This window comes from Anoplolepis gracilipes, chromosome 1 (assembly GCF_047496725.1).
Source record: "Anoplolepis gracilipes chromosome 1, ASM4749672v1, whole genome shotgun sequence".
Classification (NCBI taxonomy): domain Eukaryota; kingdom Metazoa; phylum Arthropoda; class Insecta; order Hymenoptera; family Formicidae; genus Anoplolepis; species Anoplolepis gracilipes.
In genome coordinates, this window is record NC_132970.1 from 21,080,232 (window position 1) to 21,098,717 (window position 18,486).

The 18,486-nt window shown below is 36.2% G+C and overlaps 1 protein-coding gene across 4 annotated transcripts in view; it reads right to left on the reverse strand.

The window, feature by feature from the left end:
- Positions 1-17,017, reverse strand: part of Hr38 (Hormone receptor-like in 38) — a 61,204-nt gene extending 44,187 nt beyond the window's left edge. Inside the window, exon 1 of one of the 4 annotated variants that reach the window (XM_072901391.1) lies at positions 15,177-17,017. In XM_072901391.1, the coding sequence (XP_072757492.1) occupies positions 15,177-15,483 (307 nt within the window). In that variant the 5' untranslated portion in view covers positions 15,484-17,017. The remainder of the gene's footprint in view (positions 1-15,176) is intronic. The other 3 variants (XM_072901396.1, XM_072901393.1, XM_072901400.1) reach the window with 3 other exon arrangements.
- Positions 17,018-18,486: the final 1,469 nt, after the last annotated feature.

The following is an 18,486-nucleotide window of genomic DNA, read 5'->3' on the forward strand; positions in this document are numbered from 1 at the left end:
CACCGATACATTAACAAGATATATTACAAAAATTTAAATTTCTCATGAAAGAAAGATAAAATACTTTCTTTATAAAACAAGATACTTTCTCGCGGTTGCAAAAAAAGATATAATGCGGATATGGATTAGAGAAGATAGAGAAGAATCGCGGGGGTGGAGAAAAGGTATATAAATAATCGCAGGTAAAAGTGAAAGCTCGCGAAGTAGGTCGTGCGGATGATGATGGTACGTCATCGCGGAATTATCGGCGATGTCGCTCGATCGATAGCGCGAGAGGAGGCATCGCCGCGCATCGCGACCCGATGATCGTTTCCACTCGTCTAAATCGCAGCCTCCTGTGCGGAAATATTTGATTTGCGCGTTCGTTAAAGCCAACCGGATTATACCGCGTTGAATCAATACGGCACGCTTCGTCAGTGCCATACCGCGTCGACCGTTCTCGCGTATATATTCCGGTATTCCCTCTCGTTTCCACGCAAGCTTCAAAATAGCTTTTGACTCTAGCGTCGAGTTTAAAACGGGCTCTTCATTTCCTCCACGGTGGCACGCAAACCGAGATACACACTTCGCAACTTTTAGCAATTTCAGAATCGTCCTCTGTGATAAAAGTCATCGAGGATCACTACAAATTCAGCGAAGGGACTATTCTCAACTCTCACGTGCGCAGATAAAAAAAAATGAAGAAAATAGAACGTTTCTAATAAGCCAAAATTTGCTTATTTTCCAAAATTACTATCATTAAACTCATTCTTTTATATTGTTTATGTATCGAGGAACCATTACAATACGCGGGAAATTAAACACACGCTGAAAACGTAATATTGTTTTTCTCTGCCAAATGTTGTTGTATTTCGAATTTTGTTCGAATAAAACAACAAGTTAAATTGACGCGGAATTTTGTTTTCCAGTGTTAGTTATTCACTGATGCAATATTCCAGTATGTCGTCACCGACCGGTGCGCAAAAAAGCTCGTGAGAAAGCACGTGCGCGATGCGCCGGCCATCGACAGATGCAGCGCGCGGTGCATGAACATCCCTCCCGGCTTTTATCGCGCATTACTGCACAGTGACATCACGCGAAATTACGCTCCGTATTGCGAAAGATATTACGTTTATAGCGCGACAGAGTGTCGAGGTTGCGCAGCTGTTGAATTTGTAGAGAAATTGCACGTTACACGTTTGTTCAAACGCACATGCAGAGACGCATTAAATACTCTTCGAAAGTCAACGTGAGAAATTCTCGCGTCATTTTTCTTTCCAGAGCCCCTATTGTTAAGAATTATTATATATATGTTGTTATACTTCAACGCGTTAAAAACATATACATATGTACGTGTTAATATAAAATGTAAATAATATAAAATGCAAATAAAAAACAGAATACATGTCTATCAATTCATACCGGCAAAATAATAAAATGTATGCATGTATGTGAATGCAATCGTGCTACATATGAATGACGCAATAAATATGCTTTTTTCTATATTGAGATTAGGTACTATGGCTGCGCGTACAGAAAGGCACGTTCGAGCACGTGGGCGAATTTGTTGACATCTGCGAATCGAGCCATTTAACTCGACGTTGGCGAAACAATTACTTGCCAGTTTCCTCTCTCTCTCTCTTTCTCTCTCTCTCTCTTTCACTCTTTCTCGGTATCTCTCTCTATCTCTCTATCTCTCTCTTTCTCTCTCTCTGCAGTTAGTATTAGCGGCAGATTGCAAACGTTGAAAGATCAATATTTTGGTAGCGGTTCTCATGCCGCATGTCTATCACGTGTATACAAATTCGATACGATTAGCTGATCGATTGTTTAATTTGATAAATTTGTTTTACTTAATAATTCGTTTACAATATTTAGAATATTTGATAAATTTTTAATATTTTTTTGTATCGAACATTTTATTTATAAGTTAAAGATATTGAAGGAGACATATAATTATATTGCAATTTAATATTAATATAATAATACTATCAAATTATGTTCAAATAATTTTCGTCTATACGATGCATACAATTGCACATTTTAATACTATCTGATACCATATAAAATCTCTATAATGCAAAAATTTGCATTATACAAAGACGTGCAAAGACTTCTGCTGCATCAAATTTACACAAGCTGTTTTCTCATCCATGACATACACACAATAAGTTTTCTTCTCTTTTTATTTTCCTCGACTTGGCAATGGTTGTCCCAGTTTTTTCCCTACACTCGTTTCTGCAAATTTCTCGCCAGCAACTTCTATCTCTCCGCGCGCGACTGTGTTGTATAATTTCATTGCGTACACTGTTAACCCGCGTTCGTCGCTATGAGAAGTCTGACGCAGCGTACCGCCCACTATATGCGACACGTTATGACAGTGGCGCACGTTCTTGAGCGTGAGAGGCTAAATATTTCCGTCAGAAATATGCAAGTCGCGTGCGTATTAGTCAGCGCGTTGAGAAATTTTACAATTTCACTTTTCGCGAGATTAAATCTCTCTTTCTCTCTCTGAAACATCCACAGAAGCTAGATTCATCTCTTCAACTAAATTAGTTGTTCAAACGTAACGAACTCGACTGCTATCTTTCTTATTTTTATTTTTTTTCGTGCACATTATACACGTATAAAATCACAAAGTTTTATAATATTGCCGATTAAAAAAATGTAATTAGTATATTTTTATTTCGCACAAATATTGAATTTTAGAGTCAAAAATCTTAGCTTTTATCCAGAAAAAAGGATCCTTCATCCCTTGAATTTTTCTCGGCGCGGTCATTCACCAAGTCAATCGCCGTCCGGGTATTCGCGATCGCGATCCTCGAGACTGGCGATGTCTCGAAGGCATGACATCGTCATCGGCGTCTTGGCACGCGCCGCTGCCCGACGTCGTCGCTGCGGCGTCGCGGCGTCACGAGCGCTCGCTCTCTCTATGTTTGCTCTATGTTTAAATTTAGACGCCGACTATTACGCGAGCAGACTCGTGTCCCGACGCAATCTCGACGACGTTGCTTCCTTCAATGCCCTGCGTCGCGACGACGGCGTAACGCCGTTTCCCGGAAGCGGTTGCGCGAGACACTCATCGCAAAATCACTTGCATCGGAATGCCGAAACGTCCACGTGTCCAAATGAGCAATATGACATGTGACGCGTGCTCCGCAGTCATTTATGTTATTACATTTTATATATTAATTAATATAATGATATTTATTAATTAATATAATAATATTATTATATTATACCTATAAATTAGTTTTATATATTAATTAATTGATTAATTATTTAATAAATTAGTTTTATTATATTATTTAATTAATTATTGTATTACTTAATTGTTATATTATACTGATATAATTAATTATCAAATAAGTTCGTGATTTGCAAAATCCACTTTAAATATCAAATATGTAATATTTAAGATGAACAATTATAAAATCTAATAATTGCAACATTGTATTAATAAATAATACTATAATAATTATAATATATAAAAAGTAAACTGAATAATATATTTATGTTTGGAGCAAAAATAATATAAATCTTTAAAAAATTACATAAAAAAGAGGAAAATCTTTTTAATTATTGTATATTTAAAATCAATCTCATATAAATTTTATAGAGTTAATTCTATTGCTTGTGTAAATTTTTCAACTTCTTCAATACAAGTATTTAAGTGTGTATTTCACGCTTATTATACGTGTGTATTATTTCCAATAAAATCATGATTGTTTAATAATAAAAACGGATCAAATTTTGCAATATAAAATTCTCACGAAAAATTTACGTGTACATTTATATACGTATGCGTGCATATATTTTATTAATTATGTAACGCTCCTCTAATCCAGTTTAGTATCCAATAATCGATCGCGCAGTATCACCGAATTTTACAGCTGCAAGAAGCATGCACGAAGAGTATGTACATACATACAAGAAGTTTCTACATCCCCCTACCACGTCAACTTCGTGCTCCACCGTTCATCGAATTGACATGCGCGATCGATACAATGTACGATCATATTGCCGAGTCAAAAACAACAAGGTGTATCGGATCGCAACAATTACCCTATATCTGCGGAATTTATTCAAAAAAATACCCGATCATCAGTCGAGCCATCAAATGTCTGATCTTTGTCAATTATTAAAACATCATGTTACATATGTCTTGATAAACATTAATAAAAAAATTGGATTTTCTTTCTCTTTATTATATTTATCTTTTCTATATTTCTTTGTCTTATAATTTCCATATACTCGATTAATTTTAAAAATATAAAGTTCTGTTTAAGAGAAAGATTAAAATATTAAAAAATTTCTCTAAAATTAAAGAATCTACAAAAAAAAACACAGTGATAAAAAAAGAACATTATATATAGTGAAATAAATTTTATATTTTATATTTATCCAAATTAATAGAAGAACCGATTACAAAAATAAAAATAACAGTTATATGTTACTGCAAAATCAATATTTTATAAATACATAAAGTTCTTCTCTTCACATATCTCACTATAAGAAATATATATTTATATAAATTGCATCATTAATATCAATAATAATATCTTTCAACAGCAATGGCTAAGTAATAATAACTCAGCTGCTTTTTTATTTGTCGTTATAAACGTATGATTATAATCACGATGACTATCACACTCGCATACTTTCGATAAAATCCCTTTTATCTCAAGGAGAGGAAAAAAGAATACCAGCTAATCAGCAAATTCGTCTTAAGCACTTGAAAAAAAAATAATCAGTAAGAAACAGTAACGAAACTTCCTTACCGGAAGAAGTCTTCGGATAATCGGTCGATGACGTCGGGACGTTGCGCCGGATTCACCTCGTCACGGTCGATCGTAGCATTTCGCTTCGCGAAAGATCAAAGTATCGGTATACCAGACGGCAGGAGAGGCAGAGTTTAGCGGAAACGCGAAACCGTATGCGAAAGCAGGTGACGCCGAGAGCAAACTGACGGAGGCCACGTGGAGGAGGAAGGTTCGACCGTCACTGAGGCCGCGACGCCCGCCGCCGCTACCACCTCCGGCGCAACGGTAACGACGTCGACGGCGTCAACGACGGCGGTGCATGACGCCCGAAATAGCGTCGTCCTTGGCGGTGCGCGTGACGTCGTCATCTCGCCACACGACTCGGTCGATGACGGACGGGGGCGGCATTGTGACGTCAGCGTTAATGCCACCACCGCCGACGCCATCGACGCTACGCGATGCGACGCGACGTCGAGCTTGCGCGGCAGATATTTTCACGGAACAGTTACGAGGCGCGAGCTTCCTTTTACCCTGGTACGATCGATGGAGATTCGCGTTGGAGATCAATTTCGAAGCTTGTTTGCCGCGTGCATCGATATTGCTTGTTGACTGTTACTTTAACTATTATTGTGAATTTTGACAGATATCTCACTATCGACACGACACGGAGAGATTATATCAAAGTTAAAATATTGACAGATTTTCGTTATTTCCTTTTGATCAACTTTAGAAAAGAGAGAACACACCTCCTATGACCTTGAGCTTGACATATGTTGTCCAGGTCATGAGTCTCCAAAAAGTTTAAAGCGTTGTTTGTTAAAAATTTATAAATATAAAAAAGTTTCATAAATAGGACGTACTCTTCCGACACTATATTTAAATGATAAAAAGGAGCTCTGCCTTTGTCGCTGCGCCTCCCCGAAAAAAACTAATTCAAATCTAATTTTAATTTTAAATTAAAAATAGACTTGGGTTAGGTTAGTTTTTTACGGGATGGGAGTAGTATAGAGAGAGGGGCAGAGACTCTCTTACGCTTACGCATTTGATTTATCAGATTTAAATAAATATATCTGTTGAGAGTGCGCTTCACAAAATGTACATGGTGTTATAATATTACGATCTAATTTATAAATTTTTCATTGTTTATAACTTTTTAAAAAACAATGAGTAAGGCTTAAAATTTTTTGGAGCATACTTAGAACAGTGATCTTGACAACATGTGTCAAGATTGGATCCTCTTTGGTTTATCTTTAACCATTGCCTACCTTGTTTTGTTTAGTTTGAATAAATATTTAATAAACAAAAATATCGAGATATCAATGTAATTTTTTACACGTAAAAAATTGAAAATAAAAACAGAGAACTTTATTATAAGTTAACTCATTGCAATTAATTATATATAATTGTTCTTTCTTCAATTATAATATTTAGTAAATATATCTCCAACAAAAGCCATAATTTTCTAGATTCAAAATATCTGACGGTTAGAAATAAGAAAACGATGAAAAGACAATTTAATAAAATTCTTGATAAAAAAATATAATCTAAATTGCTAGAGCTCATAAAAATGAGAGCAGTGATATTGAAGAAGCGCGTTTCATGTATACTATGTTATATCGTGTGTAAATAATAAAATATCTGCACTATTTTAAAACGCTTAAGATTAATCGTTATTATTTATCACCTTATATTTTGAAACGAGGTGACTATAATCGCGAAATTATTTATTCTTGCACAATTCAATTTTCAAATCGATAAGAAACATTCCTGGATAGTATATGTATTTTAAAAATAATATATAATATAAATTTCAAGTTTAACGTACCGTAACATATAGTATTATATCCTAAACAATATATACCATTCGTGATCGTACATATACGATATTATGATAACGTAAGTATTATTATCATATATTGTATATATGTGCCGTTTCAAACCATAATAGCAATTGGAATATGATTACCAAGAATTGTGTAAAAAAAAAACATACATTAACAATAATACATGTATCGTCATCGTCTCCAACAGTCGCATACCTAAGAAGCTTATGGTAATTTGGGCATATAGCACGCGGCAAAAATGTTCTAACACCGCGAGCTGTATGACGCACGTGCCTGCTTCACCTGAAATAGACTACGCTTAGGAATCGCGTTCTACTTGAGTCTCGAGCAAAACGGCACAGTTTTCCGCACGCGGATCAGTTCTACGCCGCGAGATCTCTGTGACTTGTCTCGTTCATAACAATTAAAGTCTGAATAAAAATAATTCGAAAAATCGATAATAAATTATTAATTAGCCTGAAATGTAGATTATATTACAATTAATGTATTATATAATGTATAATATTAGAATTTTTATATTTTTCTTTTTTACACGCATATGCGTGTAAGTTGCAATGTCGATTGTATCGTGCGGTGATGACATGACATAATGATAGGGCCGGTAATCGATTGCTTTGTACTTCTCGACAGTTTCTTCACGAAAGTCACGATACCGAAATCTCGTGCAACACGTCCGCATCGTATTCAACGAAAGCCTCATCATATCGCGATAACAATGCGTTAAATATTTGACGAAGTTTTGTGGTTTAGCATTTATGCAATATAAATCACGCCAGCTCGTTTGTGTCTAACTTTTGCACGCTTCTTTTCCGTCCACCCTAAAGTTCGTTTTTCGGTCGCGTGTCTCTTTCTTTTCTAAAGAAAAAGATCATATAGATAATAGTAGATGAATCAATCGTGACGCCATAATTGAATATCGTGTCCCCTGTCATTATATTTTGAATAATTCTTTCGCATAGATATATGTTAATCTAATTATAATTTTCATATCCTTTTCTTGTTTAATCAAGCAGTTTAATAAATATTTTGCTTGGCAAATCGAAGCGTTAGATGATTGATATTTGTTTACGAAATTTAATATTTGGTAATCAAAATAGAAAGAATTTATAATTATATCGATTTATACTTCATATACTAACAAGATAGACTATTTACCCGCAGGAAAGAAAGAGAGAGAAAGAGTGTTGTGTGTGTGTGTTTGTGTGTGTGATATGATATGCATATTAATAAATTAAATTAAATTAAATTGCAATTCGATCCGTTATTGATATTAGATATTAAAATCAATTACTTATTAACATTGTATCACTGTGTTGTAAATTCCATAAGTATGGAACTAAAAAAATACTTATTATTTGAAATAACTCTAATCAAATCTAAAGTTAAAATATTAAGAATAATTTTATATATCTTATATATATAAAATATATATCATATATATAATATTTATCAAAATAGAATCATTTATAAATTTTTTAGCCTACATATAAAATGAAATAATTAATAACTCGTTTTCTCACGAATACTAAAATGTTTTACTATTTAGATAATAATTTCATTTTACACAACATGACATTAAAATTCTATAAAATAAAAAGTACTGAAAAGACATTTTTGTGCCGATTTTTAGGAAAAGTTGGCAGTCTGCCGTGTACAAATATATATATACGCACTTGTGTGTGTGTGTGTGTGTTATTCGTTGTTATCTTTCCATCTCCCTCAGTTACACAAAGATATGTTTTATCTCACAAAAGCGGTGTGAATTCCGGCGTGAGGATGATTTACAATCCGTCGGCTATCGTTGACAGTAGACTAATCGATCGATAAATAAATCGGACGAATCGCGGAACGCTTTATCAGTGCCAGCTTCGCGATGCGTAGTGGACGCATGATTCAGCGGCGAATGGACCAGCCGAGGTTTTCTCTTCGGGACGCGAGACATCGGTTATATCGCGCGTGTGGTTCACGCTATAGCATATCGGAAACGTGAAAAGAGCGGCACGTGATGCGTCAGCCGCTTCGGTCTCTTTTGTAGCCCGGCCAAGCAGCCGCGGATCGCCCGCCTCGCGCGTATATATTTAGTTTGCCCAGCAAAACAATGCAATTGGCCTCTAGGAAGCGCTGTTTAAACTCTTCATTGGTCCATCAAGGACCTTTTTTTAACCCTTCACTTTGACTGCGCCAGATCATGCATGTGCGGCGGAATTTTTTGCGAACTTATGATACTTGTGCATAAAATAATGGCATGACTTATATATTTATCATTGAAAAATTAAGTGAATAAGTAAGATTCTTTTATTTATACAGTTTATATAAATAATAATATATTTCAATGAGATATGAAGTAAATGTTAGAAAAAATACACCGTAAATGAACAAATTATAAGTCAGAATGAATAAATAATTCTAAGGATGATAATAAAACTTTTGCGTTTAAGTAATAAAGAGCAGTTCTTCACGCGAACACTATTTTTATACGCCAATACAGGTTTTTGTCAGCAAAACTGCCGATTAATTGCGTTATATATGATTAAACTCCCTTAAATGTTAAAAATAGCCAATAACCTCTGACGTAATAAATTTCCTTTATATAACTAATTTCACATACAAATTGTAGATAAGACATAAAATTTTCATTTTACGAATAATTTTGCTAATTAATTGTGTTACGTATAATTGAATTCTCTGAAACGTTCAAAATAATCAACCCCTAGCACAAATTTTTTTGTAACTAATCTCATATACATTATGTAGATAAAAATAACTGAAAAATTGCATAAATTGACAAATAATTTTTGTTCATATACTAATAATTTTCATTTGAAAATAGAAACTTTTATCATTTTACTTAGTATTTGTCATAGCTTTGGGAGTATCGAAATTTATAAAAGCAGAAAGAGAACAGAAGAAGAGAAAAAAAAAACTGTAATCGATCGAATAGTAGTAGTAAGTAGCAGTATGAAATAATTTTTGCAGTTTACGAAGGACTTTCGAGACACCGCATACGCAATTATTAATTAATGTCGAATGAATCCGTTCGGAAAATCGCTCGGCGCGCGATTCGCGCGCAACGGAATGTTGCTCGGCGCGAAAATAGAGGCACAAGCGTGGAAAAGAAATAGGACGATGCGCGCGCCGATTGGCGGCGCGCGGCACGATAGAAAATATAATGTAAGAATTTTTACACACGGGAGAGGAAAATATTTTCCAATATCACTTTAAACTACCCCTTGTGTGCTGCTCAGTGACTGCGTGAACGAGCTCTACGTTATAACGGATGCGCGCGTTACGGCCGCAAGAAAGCACGCGCGCGCGACGTCGTTATCTTGGTTACGGCACACGCGTACATAATGCACAAACACGTGTAATGTCTATGATGTACCTACGGCACGCTATAGCTGTTTATGGAGCTCTGGCCTTGGCGAGTCAAGGGACGCGGGTTTTGTCGCGCACAAACCCCGCTCGCATCTCTCTGCCCTGTCCTCCCCCACCCCTAAATATCGACACAAGAACACTCATTCCCGGACCCCGGACACGCGCGCGGCACTCCCTTTGATCGCGATCAAAGCCTTCGATCTCTGCTGGATAAATCTCTCCCTCTCTCTCTCTCTCTCTCTCTCTCTCTCTCTCTCTCTCTCTCTCTCTCTCTCTCTCTCTCTCTCTCTCTCTCTCTCTCTCTCTCTCTCTCTCTCTCTCTCTCTCTCTCTCTCTCTCTCTCTCTCTCTCTCTCTCTCTCTCTCTCTCTCTCTCTCTCTCTCTCTCTCTCTCTCTCTCTCTCTCTCTCTCTCTCTCTCTCTCTCTCTCTCTCTCTCTCTCTCTCTCTCTCTCTCTCTCTCTCTCTCTCTCTCTCTCTCTCTCTCTCTCTCTCTCTCTCTCTCTCTCTCTCTCTCTCTCTCTCTCTCTCTCTCTCTCTCTCTCTCTCTCTCTCTCCGAGAAGCCGATTAAATCTGACCATGTGTATCGAGAAAAGTTCGACTTATGTGCGTACGGAACTTGAGAAAATTTTATGCGCTAAACCATGATTCAAAAATAATGGGGAGGATGAAATAACTCGTTTTTTATACAATTATCGCGCGAATAAAACGAAAGAAGAATTGTATATATGATATTTTCAAATGATCCGTTTCAAGTGATGAACAAAATAAAGTCCTTTTTTACCGTACACATACACACACATAGTTTACTTTGAAGCGAGATCATTCACCGTGAAATGTATATCGTGGTTGTTTTTATAAAACCTCCTATGTGACAAAATCATAATTCTTTTCTCAAGAGATATAAAAAAACAAATATTATAATGTATAATGATATTAAAATATTATTGTAAAATATTCAATATATAATTTTTTTGAAAACCATTCTACAATTTCATCACATACAATAGATTTTATAAAGATAACTATAATGGATAGTGTATCTCATTCTCTAGTAAATGTATTACAATAGTAAAAATGGTATTTTCATTGTTCCTTTTACATTTGCGATTATAAAATCAAAATTTTCTACAAAAACCGTTATAATTTTTCAAAAATCTGTTGTAAATGAACTATAATAAATAATTTAATTTTAACTTTGCCTCCGAAATTTATTTTGAGCAATGACAATCAATGCATTATTTATTCTAGGTACCATAATAATTACGTAATTAACCCTTAAAAGTCATATATAAGTCTTTTTGACCCTATCGATATTTTAATAATAGAATATTCTGAAGGTCTTAATAAAAAAATGTTTAAAATTTATTTTTTAATTTTTATTGTACATGATCATTTTCTACAGATTTCAAAGGAATATATATAAATTTTTGAAGACTTTGTTAAATACTTTAAAACTTTGACAAGATATTGTGACCCATATATGACTAGCAAAAAAATGTACAAAATATATGTACAAAAAAAATATATGAAATCATCTCTACAAGAATTAAAATAATTGTATAAATTTACTTGTGTGAAAAAGAAGATATTCTTCAAAGAAATTATATATTTCTGTAATGCTCATTTTCATTTTTGCCATAAATAGTAAAGCAATATGTGAAATATCACTATACTGCAATGTTAAAAAATAGTATAAGTAATAAGATATTTAAAACATAAAGATATATTAAACAAAGTAATCTATTAAATAAAGTAATGAATATGTATATTTGTAAAAATATTCTGTCTATTATGATAAGAACGGATACACAATTTTTACTTTAAATGTTAATTAGAATGAGCGTAGCATTGAACATGTTAAATAATTATGACCGATTAGACGTCGCGATAAAAATGCTTGCCGACGTCTGAGTCTGGACATATTTAATTACTTGTTAAAGGATATTTCCATGTCCTACAGATTAATTTGTATCGCAATAATAATGCAAAAATTTCAAAATATATGTACTACAAGAATATATATATAATAGAAAATCCGTTGTGATAATATAACATTAACTTTACAATCCGACATATTTTACATACGAGTTCTCGAATATTTTCTACAAGCCAGCATAAATACTGAAGAAAAGAGATATGTGGCATATATTAATTTCGCAACTATAATATCTCGTTGTATTATAACAAATCCTGGATAATCCTTGCATTCCAATAAAAGTTTCCCAACTCCATTTCTACTCTATAATCGAATAAAAAAAACCGACATTCTTTGCAACGATATTTCTTTTTTTTTTGTTTTTTTTTTTTGTTTTTTTTTTGTAACAACTTTCCGGATTTAAATTCCGAATCCGGAATACCTATCAATGGACTGACCATCGATTCTGAGATGCTTTTGTCTCCGATGTGAGCTGTTTTTCTTGGACGATCTCGCACGTGCGGCGTATCGATCGCGCATCGTGGCAGCATCCACCCGGATTATAACGGCACGATGGCACAATTTACGGACAAAGTCATAAGCGCTGATTTATCATTGTCAGGGCCGTTACTCTCTCGTGCGAGCACGTTACACGTTACACGTTACAATCGACGGCTCTGTCGCAATTCGAGCACGGCAATGCAGCGAAACCGGTGACCGGCCGTCTTTGCCGCCTTTGCCGCCTCACCGCACCTGCGTCGGCTCTCAGTGCAAGTGGTTATATTTGTAGAGTATTCGTATATACGCTCTTCTTTCCTTGCGGTCTCGTGCAGGCCAAGTATGTACGCGGAAAAGAAACGACTCTTGCACTCGGCCGACTGCCAGATCGCTATATTTATCACAACGTGCCGATTACAGCTGTAAAAAGTTCTGTGGGAACAGAGAGCACGGTTCCCGTAGTGTCTATCAATCATCGGAATCAGTAAGATCCTTCGATACGAATGTATGTACGCTCGTCTTTCGCGCAAGTAAAAAATAAATTTTTTAAATCCTACATAAATTTCTAATAAAAAGCTCGGTTTTTGTGTATAAAAATGTTATATAACTCGCGCGATATTTATTTATTTATATATTTATCGATTAAAGATAATAATTATAGCTGTAATAGAAGTAAGAAAATAACGTGGAGAGTCCTCTAGGTGACTTTTAAGTAAACATGTTTGGTTTGGATGTGTGAAACGTAGAAATGATGGCGCGATGAGTTTGATGGATAACATTTTAATTTTTTAAATTTGCATCAATAATTTTTTATTAAAGATGCACTTTAATTTTTTAACCTAAAAAATCTGTCAAGAATGCTAAAATAATTAAAACTAATCATCTTAGATCTCAGATTTAGCTTAGATTTTAAAATTAATATTTCTTAAAATATTCTAAAATGTTGAAAAAAAAAATGAATTAGTTTTATGTTAATGATGTTTTGATTCTTATTCATAATAATATTAAGTAACGTCAAAACGTTTTTCGATATTTTTAATCTTTTGACATTACTCAACATCATTATAAATAGATAAAAGTAAAAACATCATAAAAACAGTTTATTTTTATCCAAAGTTTAAAAACTTCTAAAACATATAAATTTTTAAATTTAAGTTGAGATTTTCAGATTGAGAAAAACCTAATAAGTTATTAAAATGAAAAAGAAAGAGAGAAACAAAAAAAAAGGAAAAGAGAATGAGTAGTTTGACGTCATAATTTTCATTTGACCACCGATCGATGTATTCAAGTGAATTATGATTTAATTAGCAGACGGAAAATAATCGCGGTAAAGTGGATCACCGCGATTGTCTAGGCGAAATAATAATAACGATATTCTTGTCCGTCGTCTACTTACGTCACGGCGGTGACGTAAGCAGATATCGGGCACAACGGTGACGAGCGTTTGGAAATATTGGACGACCGCGAGGTAGTGATAACCCAAATCGTCCTGTTAAATAGCGTTCAATTATTTACCTGCCGTTGCTCGATTTGCAAGTGGCACAGAGAGAACAGATCATAATTATCGACAATAAAATATTACGAGAGCAAGATATTCGTTGTCATTTTCCAGTAAATGTTGAATAACACTTTTCATGAAAATTGATGTTTTAATATCCCATTTGATTTTCGAGCGAAATAGATGAACGAGCTTACATAATATGTGTCATCGTCCTGAGAAATATTTTTAAAATATTGAAATAAAATCAAAGTGACTAATATTAATAAAAAAAACTGTCCAATCTATGTGAATGCTGCACAATAATTATCCTTTCATGGGAGTGAACTAAAACGCGCATAACACATAGAATTCGATGAATGCTTGGTGCTGCAATAAAACATGAAATAGAATAAAAGACTGTACGACCTAAATATCGAGCGACACTCTGTAAACATTACTAATTTAGTATTACATTTTATGTGAGTATATATGATAAAATACTGTAATTGTATCACATTTAATTACATATAACACTGTAAATCAAAATTGTGAAAAAAATTAATCGATGATTCTTCTATTGTAATTTAATTCATTTTATAATAATAAATTTATTGTATTAATTGTTAATGACACGTATACTGGTTTTTGAAATTTCACAATTTAACGATAAATGTTTAACAATTTAATATTTGTTTGAATTAGAAATAAATATTAAATTTTTTAACCCGATTAGTCTTGAATAGCTTTAATTTTAAAAGTAAATTTCGATTTTTCTATAAGAATAGGTAAAATAAATCTAAAATTAGATTTTGATGAATTTTATATATAAAGATGAATTTTAAATTTTATGAAATATTTTGTTCTATGTAATGTGATTTTTTCACTTTTATCGAATTCACAACTTTAATAACGTCTTTTAGTTTCACGATATGTGCGCTATTATATGTGTGCGAGCAGTCTATTTCATCTAAAATCCTCCATTAATAATTTCCAATATTTTTCGATTTAATTATCATCAACTGAATTATCAATCAAGTCAGGCTATACATATATTAAAATATGGAATCGACATTCAAACAGAATCTATAATATAGAGCATGATATATTGACATAGGAAAAAATACACGTGTGTATTAATAAAATCAATGAAAATTATTAATAAAATTTGTATGTTTGCCGATGATCGCGATTTAGCACGCTTAACGCAGTCAACCACCACCGTCATTACCACCATCACCACCATCACCATCACCACCATAACCACCATTAGCAGCTTATGGTAATCCGCTCGCAATCTTGCCTCCCGTTTATCTGACTTACACTTGTTCCAATGATCGTGACGTTGCGCCGCGTGATGCTCGAGATTCCGATGATGGTCGTGATTGTTGTTGGTGTCCGCGGCAATGGTGACCTGGTGGTACGGCGTGGACAAATGAATCGGCGCCGCCGCCGATCGCTCTTGTTGCTCAATACCCAGATGCCGGGCGACGGCGATAGCGCCGCGATGCTGCTGATGCTGATGATGATGATGATGATGATGATGATGATGGTGGTGGTGCGCCGCGACGCCGACGGCGGTGGCGGTCGCTTCCGTGTTGCCGGTGCTGTCCTCGACGGTGGTAAGCATCGCGCTCCGTTCAATCGCGACAGCTGCTCATCGGGTGACCGCCGATCGCGGTTGACATGGCATCCCGCGCGATTCGCACGGATTCACGTGGATTGCGAACCAGAAATGCGTACGCGCGCTTCGTAAAACAAAGATTCCGAAATATCGCGCGTACTCGCGATCTATAGATCCGCGCGAACCTCTCTCTCTCTCTCGAGAGAGAGAGAGATTTGCAAATAGATCCTCGAGAGATTCAAGTGAGTAGCGATACACTGGACCGCAAATTGTCCGCTCCGATCGGCGTGAACATCGAAGATCTAGACTTTGTCTAGATCCTGGACGAAGGATCTGACATTTCACGCCGAATATATACGATTTGAAAAGTCTGTTCCTTACCGTCGACTGATGAGATCGTCCAAAAATGAGATCGTGGAATGTTTCGCACAGTCGACACGCCGACCGGTTGTTACGAATTGTGTCGCGCTCGGGAAAATGCAAAGAACTGGCATTCAGTCTCGGTACATCCCTTTAATGAAGCATGCGCGCCGCGCCGTCTGGCGGGTGGATGGCAGGAGGGAAGGAAAGAGAGCGAAGGAGAAACGGTGATAAATGGTCAGACTTGCGATGAAACATGATCGAAAATCCTTATACAAATACCACGAATTAATTGAATGCGTACTTCCTCGACTGTTTCAGTCTTGATAATTAAAAATATATAAAAAAGAAGGAACGAAAGAGGGAAAAAAGAAATTGGAACAGATCAAGTGGAAATCAGGTGAAAAGAAAGAGGAACCTCCCTGCCGTTTAAATCGGTGGAAAACGTGCCGGCGATTTTCGCACACACATACACACACACACACACACACACACACACACACACACATACACACACACGATACACAGGAGCAGAGCAACAGTCTCCTCCCGCGGGACAACGGAATGAACAAATGTGAGACCACGCGCACGTGATGTATCACCGACCTGCGTGCGTCGTCGTAGGGCAAGAAAAGTCCTTCCTGATGATGTTGTCGGAGGTCAGCACCCCACCGAGGAGCCCGAACACTTCCGCTCTGGGCACTCGCATGCAGAATCCAGATACCTCTTCACCTCTTTATCGCGTCGTCGTGACGGATGACATCGTTGTGCCTCTTGTTGAAACTGATCCTCGAATACTGCTGTTTGGTTCTATACGAAGAAGGCCGGTAATAATTGCGATTACCATTCAGCACTTATAGCCGATCGACGAATCGTCACTCCGGAGCACCGACCGCGGACGATCAACACGCGGAGAGAGAGAGACGCGAGATCGCACAGGTGTCCGGCCGTCGCAAAAATACAAACCACCCTCGAGCGACCTGGTGAATTTAATACGATCTTGACGCTCGAAATGAATTGAACGGTGCTCGGTGTCGATCGGAGCCGAGCGAACGTCGGGACAGAGAGGGAAAACTCGAATGAGAGACAGGTGAAAGAGCTTGTAAGAGTAGAACCTTCAGTTACTATGGAGAGCGGTACACTCGCACGGGTGGCCGGCCGCCGCGTAACTGAGTCCGGAACGCGCGCGTTCCTCCGCTATATTAAAACCGTACCGTGTGTAGCGGCGACGGCGGCGGCGGCGGCGGCGACGCCGACGGTGGCTGCGATCGCGGCAGCGGCAGCGGAGAGGAGCGAGGAACGGAAGGCACCGCGGCGGCGGGAGGCGAACGGCGCTAACTGTGACGTCATCTCGGACGTCATAACCCGGGAAGCGCACACTAGCGGCACGCGGCACACGGCACACACCGACCGGCGCGACGGCGGATCGATGGACCAAGCCTGAGCGTGAGCGCACCTATTGGCCCACGCGGCCGATGATGCTGTTACGGTGACGTCAACACCTAACCCACTGGCCGCTCGACGTCCGACGCCCGACTTTCCCCGACTCTCCACACCCCTCAACTTCTGCCCTGTCTCTTCTTTCTTTTTCCGCCCCCACGCTTTCTCTGGCGTTCAGCGTTTCAACCCCACGCAAACGGTGGCACGCGAACCCGATATCTCTCCAAATGAAGAGAGAAGGAAAACGATCGAGAGAAAACGGCGGACAGGGAGAAAAAGAGAAACGTTCAATTCGCTCGGAATACTCGTTTCTTCTGCTATCGCCTTTTCGTTTGATGTTTGCAGATAGTCATACTTTTTATGAACGTGACATAATTATTTTACATGATTATGATGTTATTTCTTTTAGATATGGTCCGATAAACTTTATATACTATAATTGAATGTAATGTGTGTGTGTGTGTGTGTGTATGTGTATAATTATTGTATGATATTCTCTTTGATACATTACGATATTACATTAAAACCTTTTTCATCAAACAAATTTTTGTTCTTTTCCTCGCTCATTCTCTTTCGATAACATTTTCTTTTAGATATTTATATGAATTTTTTTTATTGTAATACGCTGTGATTAAATAGAGTATTTATGCGTTTTAATACTTTATATGCTATAAATAGCTTATATGTTAAAAGCTTGTATAAAATTATTTATATATGTGTTTATAAATAGCACATTGTTCTGTATATTTAAATAAAAAAATATTGTAACATATGCGAAAATCCTTTCATGGTAGTAATTTGAAAACCATCAGGTTTTTCTGTTAGACTGTATAATAGGACAGTATAATCAAATAACGTGTTATCTATACACCTTTGAAAAAATAAAAGATTTTCTAGTTTTCTAAAATGAAATAAAATACTTTCACATAGGCAGATCTCTTCAGGAATTTTTTTTCATTAAAACTTTATCATAGGATTTAACAATTTATTAATTTAATTATTATGCGATATAAGAAATCCTTCAGATTTCAATTCAGTTTGCTAATAAAATTGATAAGCTGAATATTAAATCTGCAATTAAACATGAAATTAATATCTTCTTTAGTAGCCAATAAATGGCCAAGCGATTATTCGATTCGTCAATGGTGACGATTACGTAATAATCGTGTCAAGTGTTTCGCATTTTTATTTGTTTTATCCATTGCAATA